Source organism: Octodon degus, unplaced genomic scaffold (assembly GCF_000260255.1).
Source record: "Octodon degus isolate 3935 unplaced genomic scaffold, OctDeg1.0 scaffold00137, whole genome shotgun sequence".
NCBI classification, from domain to species: domain Eukaryota; kingdom Metazoa; phylum Chordata; class Mammalia; order Rodentia; family Octodontidae; genus Octodon; species Octodon degus.
Window position 1 is genome coordinate 6,528,105 of NW_004524713.1, and position 10,680 is coordinate 6,538,784.

At 55.4% G+C, this 10,680-nt stretch overlaps 1 protein-coding gene across 5 annotated transcripts in view; it reads left to right on the forward strand.

Moving 5' to 3' along the window:
• Positions 1-10,680, forward strand: part of Dab2ip (DAB2 interacting protein) — a 195,781-nt gene that overhangs the window by 21,197 nt on the left and 163,904 nt on the right. Inside the window, exons 1-2 of one of the 5 annotated variants that reach the window (XM_023701606.1) lie at positions 2,154-2,209; positions 2,730-2,844. The exons of 2 other annotated variants lie outside the window; for them this stretch is intronic. In XM_023701606.1, the coding sequence (XP_023557374.1) occupies positions 2,796-2,844 (49 nt within the window). In that variant the 5' untranslated portion in view covers positions 2,154-2,209; positions 2,730-2,795. Of the gene's footprint in view, positions 1-964; positions 1,148-1,997; positions 2,210-2,729; positions 2,845-10,680 lie in introns of those variants that run through there. 2 more of the 5 variants (XM_023701604.1, XM_023701611.1) reach the window with 2 other exon arrangements.

The following is a 10,680-nucleotide window of genomic DNA, read 5'->3' on the forward strand; positions in this document are numbered from 1 at the left end:
GCTGATAAGGTCACAGAGCCAGAAAGTGTTCCATCTGGGCTTCTGTCAAGTTTCAAACTCACCGCTCCACACCATAAAGGCCCTGAAGGCTTCTATTGACCCTGCAGCTGATGTTCACCCCCTCTTCCCTCCCCCTCTCTCTCCCTCCTTCCTTCCCTTTGTCCCTCCCTCCTTCTCTCCCTCCTGCCCTTTCTCCCTTCATCCCTCCTTCTCTCCCTCGCTCCCTCAAGTAGCTCCTCAGTGATGAGCTGCCCCCTTCTTTCTTGTGCTGGGACAGGAGACCCTATTTTTGAGGTTCCCTTCTCAGTACTGGAGACTCACAAGAGGAGGGAGGATACACTGTGGTAATTTTTTGTTGTTTTGTTCTGTTTGTTTTGGCTTGGCTTTGTTTTTTGTTTTTTGTTTTTTTTGAGTCAGGGTCTCACTATGCAGTTTAGGCTGGCCTCAAACTCTCAGTGATCCTCCTGCCTCAGTCTCCTGAGTGCTGGGATCACAGGCGTGTGCCATGATGCCCCGCTGTGGTGGGCAATTTGTAGGTCATCTTCTGATACCTGAGGTCAGCGGGAGGAAGCCAGGCCAGGTTTCCGAGTCAGTTTTAAGGACAGTCCCAAGTTCGCATGTAGGTCCCCGCGCTGACTTCAGAGAGGATGCCGCTTTCCACTGGAATTAAAAGCCTCCACTTGCCCTCCCTCCTCGCCAGGCAGGAATGCAAAGGATCAGCTTTCAGCCGAGCTGCTCTTGCCTTTCCGGGGAGCTCCCAGTGCTGGCCCTTCCCGAGAGAGAGGCCGAATTAACTGGTTCTGTCTGTCTGACTGGGAGAGCAGCTCTCGCTAAAAATAGCGCCTTGCCCAGAGCTACCTGCACCCGCCAGTCCCGGGCCACCGGCGGGGTAGCGCGAGCCGAGGCGGTGCGAGGAGTCCGAGAACCCTGCACTGCGCGCACCCCGGCCTTATCGAGGCCAGGGCCGCGGGCGCAGCGCTGGCCCCGCAGGTGCCGCGGAGGCCGGAGGGCCTGCAGGCCGAGGCGCGGGCGAGGCAGGCCGGGATGGGAGCGCGCGGGACGGCCTCCCGCGCGTTTGCCTGGGCCTCCTTGCCCCTGCTGGGCCCTCCCGGTGGTGCGCGCGGAGCAGACTCGCAGTGCGGCCCAGGTAAGGCCGGGCTCGCGGGGACGTGCACGCGCTTAGCCCGGACGCCTGAGGGGGAGGGGGGCGGTAGGTGTAGCACAGGGCCCGGGACAGGACCTGGTAGCCGCGCAGGGCGGAGCAAGAACATCCCGGTCCCGCCACCAGGTTCGACAGGAGCATTTGCACCCTACTGGCCTCAGTGTTCCTATCTGAAAAATGGAACAATCAACTGTCAAGCTTTAATATTTGTTGTGTCTGCAAGAAAAGTAAGGGAACACGCAGAAGCGTTTGGCGAGTATTCGCGGAAAGCTCGCTCCGGCCAGCTGGGGTCTGCGGGAGTTTACACTGGTGGCGGTGCTGGTTCCCGACTTCTTCCAAACAAAGCTGTGTCCTCACAGCAATCCTGGGCGCATGAGTTCAGGGGCCGAAGCAGAGTGCCCGGGAAAGCTGAAAGCATCGGCAGACACACGCAGATCCTTGCGGGGAGGGAAGCTGTAGAGTGGCAGAAAGGCGCGCAAGCCAAGGCGCGTCTCGCTGCTCGGTCCCTCGATCCCCGCGCTACAGCCAGGGAAGTTTTATCTTGGAACTCCTGGGACCGAGGCAGGACCTCTGGTCTGGGGGTGTATGGCGCAGTCTGTGTCCCTTGCTGCAGCCGGGCACAGGATAGTTCGGGTGCTCCGGGCGGAGGGGCCGGCCCTGCCCAGTCTGGCCCCGGGGGTGGCCGGGACCGGGCCTATTGACCAAACAGGTGCGCCCCCAGCCCGCCCCACCCCGCCCCGCCCCCGCTGGGCTCTGGGCGGGCGGGCGGAGCTGCGGGTGGCAGAGCCTGCGATTGGCCGGGCCGGGCTGGCCGGGTGGCCGGGAAGCCCGGAGCCGAGCGCCGCGGCGCCGGGGGAGGCGCGGAGCCGGCCGGAGCTCGCTCCTGCCCGGCCCGCTCCGCCCAGCTGGGGCGACGGAAACTTTCCTGCCGCTGCCTCGGGACCTCGCGACCCGGCAACTTGGCGTCTTCGAGGCCCTGGCTCTGGGCCACTTTGATTCCGGGGCCTTTGGGATGGCAGCGCCCAGCGGCCAGGCGGGCGCTTAGAGGTAAAAAAGCTGGGGACAGCGGGGTCAGGTTGCGGGGCCCTGGGGGCTAGCAGGGTTCCCGTGGCGCGGAGAGCTGGGTGTGACGTGCTGTGCACAGGACTGTGGAGCGGGCCGCACTTTGCTTTATTTTCCCCTCTGCCCCCTCCACTCCTGGTCTTCCAAGGACCCTGAGTGCGTTGGCCTCTGTACCTGACCGCTGGGCTCTCCGGGAAGCGAGGCGCGAGGTGTCACGAGGAAGGCACAGCCAGCTGGGTCCCGCAGCCAATGGGAGTGGGGGTGGCCTGGGTTCTCCAGCCTGCCAACCCGCCAGGCCTCCAGCGATCTCGTGAAACCTTAGGCTTCTTCGCCAACATCCCCCACTCCCAGCCCAATCCAGGGCCTGGCGACAGGGCCGAGAGCCCTTTCTGCCCAGGTTATAGGTGTTTTTGTTCAGCTCTAGCTAGTTTTCAGTCTTGCGGGAGGCAGGTGGGTAAAGTGAGGTCTTTCTGTTTCTTGGTCTGCTTCGAACCCCACCCTCCAGGAAAAGAGCCACGCAGAGTGGGGACAGAGACCAAAGCCATCTTGCTGCAGCTCCCAGCCCTGCGGGATGCTTGCCAACTTCTGGTCCCTGGAAAGGGACTCTTTTGAGCCATCTGGTATGTGCCCCACTCTTTCTTTGCCCCCAACCCGCCGTTGGGGAGGCTTTAATTTGAATTATGGGGTGGGTGGGTGGGCAGCACACCACCCATGAGGACGCTAATCTGCAGCCTCATTCTCCTGAGCCATCTGCCCAGCCCCCTGTAACATTGTTCTCCCTCCATAATACCTCCTTTCTGTATTTCCTTGACCTGAAACTACATAGCTGAGAATCCACAGCAAAACCGGTCACCAGTCCCTGGAGCCCAGAGAACCTGAGTTCTGTCGAACCTCAGCCCCTTCCTCCCACTAGCTGTGTGCCCTTGAACAGGCCCACCCCAAGGAGATATTCTGAAGTTTTTCGAGGTCAGAAGTGGCAGACACCTGGCTCCTAGGACAGCACAGCCTTGAGGCCCCCTCTGCACCCTGGGACTTGAGCCATCTTGCTGTTTGCCCATTCCTTCTGTGTCACTGGGGATCTGTAAGGCCCTCCCCGAGTCCCTGGGATGCTTGGAGGTAGCTGTCCTAAATCCTAGGAAAGAAGCATAGCAGTCTATTAAACAGCATGATCAGGAGTGGGGCTGACCTGGAGAACCTTGCCTAAAGCCACCTTCAGGGTCTCCTAGGCCACCCTGCCCCATTCCCCCCTCCACATACCTTGTGCCCACTGGGGAACATTTGTGTCCATTGCTAGGATCCTCCAGTGACAGTGTGCTCCCGGGGCAACTAGTTTCAAGACTGGGCATCTCCAGCCTGTTAAAAAAAATTCCTCATGTTTAGAGCAGAAATCTCTGTCCCTGTTACTTTTACCTACTGATTCTAGCACAACCCCCTGGACATCTCTCACTGGCTTAGTTGTTCTCTGGAGTCCCCTAGTGCCTGGCATTCTGTTCCTTTCGGCCTTCGGCGCACTGGAACTGAGGCTGCCAGCGATCACAGCACCATTTGTTGAGTGCTCATTATATGGCAGGCCCTGTGCTAGGGGCTCTACACATATTTCCTCCCATCCTGAAGACATCGCATGAAGTTAATCCTTTTCTTTGGCCTCTAAAAAACAGGCTTAGAGATGCCAAGGGACTTAACCAAGGTCGTACAACCATGTGCACCCGAAAGTAGCCTCTTCTGTAAAGCCCTTGCTTGTAATTGTTACTTTTGTCCGCATCTTCAAGTATGCCTCTGTGTATGCTTTTGCATGTGTGCACATGCTGGCCCGTCGTATGTGCTAGGATGCCTTTAGATGCCTTCATCCTAAGCACTGGGAGTGACTGTTCATGCACATTTCTCATCTCTACTTCAGACCTTAGGGATCAGCCTTTGCAAAACCCTTTTGGTTGTTCTTCTGCTCTGCAGTCTGATAACCAGAGCCCTAAGGTACTGTGAGGAAGAGAACCTGGGATCAGGGCCACCAGAGGTCTGAATTCAAGACCTGGCTTCGCTCTTTTGAGATCGTTACCTGGAGATGGTTGCTTTTCTTTCTGGGGCTTCCTCCCCGCTGTAAGATAGGCAAGATGTGACAGCCACCGACAGGGTGATTGTTGCTGTGGATGGGGGTGGGAGCCCCCTGGGGGGATGTCAGGAGTTATGGGGTGTTGGGGGACAGAGGAGGCTGTGAAACTTCCACAAGGGGGTGTGCATGAAGCCTCGGGGCTTCTACACTTTGCTTTCTACAAGGATTGGCTTACTTTATATTCAAGTTTGTTGGCTAGAGTGGGACACTCTAGAGAGATGGGCAAGATCCCCCCATACATACCTTCTTCCTCTTTCTCCCATGGTGGCCTTTGACCTTCCCAATAAGGAAGACTGGGCCTGAACATCTGCAGGAGGGGAAGAGGTGGGCCTGCCGTGTACACCTGCATTTTCTATCTCGTAGAAATCCGCCCACCCCCCTGGAGGTCTGCTGTGACCACCATGTATACAGCTGAGGGACAAATGTCTCACTTGAAGCAACCGGGTTATGTTATAGCTGTGTTTGTTCTGCCTTTATCCCCTTTGATCTGACTGAAGATACACAGAATTATTAACATCCATTTTATGGAAAAGGTCATTGAAGTCCAGGAAGCTGTAGGGACATGTCCCGAGTGCTAAAGTGTGTGTGAGAAAGATGGTGGAGGGGGAAGGATGCTAGAGTCTAAACTTGAACCCAGGTCCCCTATTTCATGCCTGTTTTTCTGTCTACCTGCCCTTTGGTGCCAGAGCACTTGCCTGGAAGCTAGAGGACCTGGGCCGCTGTCCAGCAGCGACCCTGACAGGGCTGTCGGGGGTGTGTATGATCTGTTCATTGAGACCTCTGAGTTCTTTTCAACCTTGACTTCACAGGTTGTATATCTTAGTCCGTACTTCTGGGGGGAGGTAGCTGTGATGGACTCAGAGATGGGTGAAAGGTTGAGGTGGAGGAGAGGAGGCAGCCCTGGGAGTTGTCATAGCTAGAAAGGCTCTTATGGGCATGGTTGCAGGTGGAGCTGGGGAGGGAGTTAGGTAGAGGGCTGCTTACTCCCTGGTGAACAGCCTTTGCTCCCTGAACACTGTAAGAGCGTGACATGGGGATGGCTGGGGGTGCCGGATGGAAGCCAGGAGGAGCTTGGGGCTCTGGGCCCAACCATCTGCAGTCTCTGGGTCAAGCCGGAGGAGCCTGGGCCAAGGCCGGGGCAGTAGGCAATGCATAGAGCTTCTTGTCTCTCCTGGGTTCTCTCACCCACCCTTGACCCCCAAGGCTCCCAGCTGGTGGCCCTGCTGGATGGCTGTAAGCTCTCCCTGGTGCCAGCTGCTCCTGGGGAGACGCAGTTGCCCATTCCTCATGCTCAGGATGGGCAGTACCAGCCTCCTGTCCTTGGCATCTCTAGCTCCTTCTTCCTCCCTGGAAGTGGCTCCCTGTCCAGCCCACCACCCCGTGCTGCCCTCCCCAGCATAGGGAGTAAGGCCTCCACCTCTCTTCCCTGCCCCATCTTCGTCAGCTCTTCAGCTTGTGTGTCCCTTCCCTGCCCATGACCCTGGAAGGCCCCTCTCTCTGCCACTGCATCTCTGCTTAGAGTTTTCCTCCCCTCTGCAACACCAGTGTCACCTCCACTGGGTCTCCTCACTGCACTGTGGGTGAGCAGTTTTGATACAGTGCCAGCCGGCAGGCAGCTCACATTAACCACCTTGCTTTGTGCTCTGTGCTCTGACGTGGGCTTGCTTATCTTCCTGCATGAACTGTGAATTCCCGAGGTCAGGCCTGGTGGGACAGCTCATATGGGTGAGCCTGGACAGGGCCTGCCTTATTCTAGTAAAGGCTCACTCCTCTTTGTGGCTTTGGGCTGCCTTTGAGTTGGACTTTGAATTGGTGCTAATCTGTTTTCCCTGTGCTCCCTGCCACAGTCCTAATCTGCTTTTTAAAAGCCTATGCTAGCGTTGTGGCATCAAAGATGGGTAGACCTAGAAGCAGGTGTGGAGAAGCCACCTTGTCAGTCCTCTCTTGCAGGCCGATCTTCAGGCCCAAACTGAGAAGAACCAGAGCTCACCTGATTCTTTAGCGTTCCTAAGAATGTGTGCACAGTGCTTAGGAAGGGTGTGGAGGGGTGACTGTGGCTCTGCTGGGGCTCACAGAGTGGGGGGGCCCAGGCGCAGGGAAGAATCATGTGGCTTTTCTAGAGTTGCAGTTTTTTGTGTAGGAACCGGCCCCTCTGTGGGAAGTGTTTGTCCAAGTTCATACAGGGTGGGGAGTCCCAAGGGCCAGAGGAAAAAGAGCAAAAATGAAGGCAAAAGTTTATGATAAACCACAACCAGTTGCCTAAAACACAGATCTGCGAAGTGCTTTTGTTCACAGGGTTCTCTTAACCTGGTGTCCCTCTCAGCCTCTCTGTGACTTTCAGCTGAGGAAACTAAGGCTGTGCGAGGGACCTTTGGCTAATGTCACTAGGGAAGAAAGAGGCGGCTGGTGACTTCCCCTCTTCTGTCCTTTGGAGTCCAGAGCTCATGGCAGTCCTCAGTGTGCAAGCCAGGAAGAGGTTGTCCCGACTGCTTCCCACTCCACCTGAAGCTGTTCTTTTTGAGATTCTACTGTGGCTTCCGTTCTCCCAGCCCGCGTCCTTTGAGCACCTGGGCAGGGGGTGACCAGGGAGGACTGGTTGTGTCCATGTGAGTGCAGCCAGCACCCCACCAGGTGGGCCAGGTGACTGGGCAGGTGACCTCTGTCCTAGTGTAGGAAGCCCATCTTCTAGGTCATGGTGTCTTAGAGTAAGATTTGAGGGGAGCTGGGGGTTCTGAGGAGAGAAGGGATTGATGGTGGCTTGAATCTAGGTGTTACCCGGTTCCTTGCCCAGATGGGGCTGGTGGGGTTCTGTGGAGCCCTGTGGCCTGTCACTGTTGCTGTGCTCCTGAATGTTCCCTCCCTGGTGCTTTGTCAGCTCACCTCTCCTCAGCGAGGCTGAGTATCCCAGCACAGGTGCCTGTGGCTGACCCCTCTAGGTGACCTTAGCAGGCTTCATGGTATCAGGGGCAAAGAGGGAAAATGTGGGGTAAGTGAATAAGGAAATGGGCAGGGGACCTTTCTCAGCATCTGTGGTGACCCTGCCTGGCTGTCACTGGCTGGAGAATGTGACAGCTGAGGCTACCAGGAAATAGCTGTCTGTTGGGGGTGGTGAGGGGTGGTGAAGGCCCAGCTAGACATCATGGGAGCTGGCCCTGGCCAGAGCAGGGACCTCAGGGCCTTTCCCAGCAGTCAGAGGGGGCTGTCATCAAAGCTGGCGCAGCTTCCGCGAGGAGACAACTCCCAAATGGCCCTGTCAGCCCCTGATAGGGATCTGCAGGGTGTGTGAGGGATTTGTTTTTCGGTCAGGATGTGGGGAGTTAAAAATAGACACTGTAATCCCCTGGGTTCGAGTCACACTTGATGCTGCGCAGAGCCCTTTGGCTCCATTATCTCACTTGAGTGGCTTGGCCGGGCCCCTGCTGCCACTGAAGAAGAGCTGGACAGGGATGATGCCCACTCAGAAACCAGCTCACGGAGGCTGTGCCTTAAGGCCTGATGGAGACAGCACCCAACATTAGTGGCAGGAGTTGGTGTGTGTGTCCCCCAGCCTCTTGCATTTGAGTGGGGAATCCAGGTCCAGTGGACAGGCTACAGGAGGGAAAGGGGTCTGGTGAAACAACGGGGGCGGGGGGGGGGGAGGCGGCCAGCAGGTTGTTATGCAAAGCAGTGGGGTCACTAGAGAACCAGGAAGGAATCAGGGCTCCAGGGTAATGGCTCCTGGTGGAAGGGGGAGTGGGGAGCTGTAATCAGCTGCAGCCTGGAGGGGATATGGAAGTGAAGGAGGTCGGAAATTACCTACAGGACCCCAAATTGGGGGCTGCAATAAAGAGTGCGAACCTGAAGCTGTAGGCAGGAGGGAGCCATGGCGAGTGACAGAGCACAGTAGTTACTGCTTTATCAGGAGTGCTGTACGACGCGGACTCCCTGGCTTTGCTACACGTGTATCTTTATGGTATTTGGCTTTTGTAGAGCAGATCTTTTTCCTTTAATTTTTTTTTTTTCTCAGAAGGCATCCTGCCTATCCTTATCTCCTTCTGGAACTTTGCACCACGGTAAGAGGGAAGACCCCATTTTCTTTTTTTTTTTTTATTTTTTTTTTTTTTTTTTTTTTTATTTTTCAACAAATAATACACTGCATATATTCTTCTTAGTGGTTAATTGCTGGACAAGATGCGGACTTGTGATCCTATTTACAAACACCATTAGAACAAATCATTCTATTCATTAACAGAATGTAACTATATATCTATCCCAACCACTTTGAATACACAGATACAAAATGGACATTTATCGGTATACCCCATTTTTTCTAAGTTCCGTTATTGAATATTATAGGTGTGTAAACTCAGCAAAATATTCTAAAACAGTGGGTCTTCTGTTTAACTGGCAATGTCAGAAATTATTGACCTGAGTCCCCCACAGCTCAACTTAACAGCATGGCTTTATTTCTTATAATTTCGTCTTCATACTTTTCTGCTGGATGGTTAAGACCAAGGTAAAGCAGGACCTATGCAACAAGAGTTGTAGCTTTTTAGACCCCATTTTCTGCTGTCTCTGGGTTCTGGGCCCAGCCAGCTCGGGGCAAAGTCTGGATCTAGGTTTCTTGGCTTATTCTTGCATTTTAGTCTTCCCCCCTCCCCCCCAGCACTGGGAATTGAACTCAGGGTCTTTGCATTGGGCTATACCCCCATACATCTTCTAGTTTTATCTTTTGAGACAGGGTCTTGCTAAGTTGCCCAGGCTGGGCTAGAACTTGTGATTTTTCCTGCCTCAGCCCCCTAGAGTGCTGGGATGACAGGTGTGCACTACCGTGCAGGATTCTTGTTTGTGAACTGGGTGGGTTTGGTTGTTTGTCTCACCTTCTCTGTGGTGTCCATAATGAAGAGAACAGCAGTGACAGAGGGTGAGGGAAGGGCACCCTTCCAGTGCCTCTAATGCCAGGCTCCCTGCCTGGAGAAGCTCTGGACTTCGGGATGGGCACGACCTGGGTCTCAGGCCTAGCTTCTCAGTAACACAGAGCCTTGTCCTCTAACCTCATGCTTTGATCAACTCTGCTACTTTCACAGCGAGCTCCAGGCCTGGATGGGCAGGATGGGAGCTGAGCCAGATCTCAGCTGCCTACCTAGGAGATGCCTCCTGGCACAACCTGCCCATGTTAGAGCTGAGTGGCTGGAGGCTTGGGGTCGCCTAAGGCTCATGGCAAGCTCCAATGGGGACTCACATCTGGGCCTCCAGACCCTTCCTGACCCTTGGCTATAATGTGTGCTCATGCATACACACACACACACACACACACACACACACACACACACACACACGTGCACGCGCATGCGCACACCAGCTTTATAGAGCCAGCCTGCTCCAAGAGCCCAGAGAACCCCAGTTTTGCAGCTGTGGCTCTCCCTGGGGCCGGTGCCAGCAGCAGCCAGCCCTCAGGTTCCCAGAGAGGGCTCCTGGCGTCCGTGTTGGCTTAGTCACCAGGATGAGGTCACCCCTCACTCTGGCTGCGGGTGGATGCCAGAGTTTGGGAACTTTCACTGTGAGCCACTTGTTGATTTTTGCACGTAAGAAGTACAAACCTGTTGGTTGGGACTTTGTACTTGGCCCGTGAACTGTGGGTCCAGGGAAGCCTCTGGGATAGGATTAGTGCTGGGGCATGCTGTCTCTCAGCTTTCCAGTAGAGGGGCTCTGCACCAGTGAAGAGCTGGGAGCAGAGCCAGAACCCGGTGTCAGCACTTGCTGTCTGGGTGAGCTTGTGCAGGGCACATGACCTCTCTGGGCTGCAATAAAGATGTCTAGCAGTTGCCACTTGTCTCAGTTTTTCCGGTGGGCCAAGTACCAGGCATAAGGCTTTCCAAGCATTTGCCCGTTTGCTTTGATTTTCATGACAGAGGAAGAAACCGAGAGCTTTGCCTAGGGTCACCCAGTGGGGAGGAGAGACTTGCCCGAGGTCACCCGGCAGGGAAGGGTCTGCAGGTAGGTCTTCGTGACTTGTGCTGTATCAGGGACTCTCAAGGGCTCTCTCGCTTTGCCTTCTGGCAACTTGGCTGCCTTCTGCCGGATTGTGAAAGTATAAATAGAGACAAGCCAGGTGTGATTAAGGAGGGGAGGCTGAGAAAGGATGAGGGGAGGTCCTCTTCTACACAGGCCTGGCTCTTCATCTCCCCGGCCCAACATGGCCTTGGGCGGCTGCTAGGTGGGGGGCAGAGGGAGCAGGCAAGGCTGTATCCAGAGTCCAGGAGAAGAAGGGACTCAAAAGATGTGGTCTCACCACCAGCCCCAAGCTTATCTCTTCCCATTTCCTGTAGCTTTTTGGCTTTGCTTTTTTTTTTTTTTTTTTTTTTTTTTT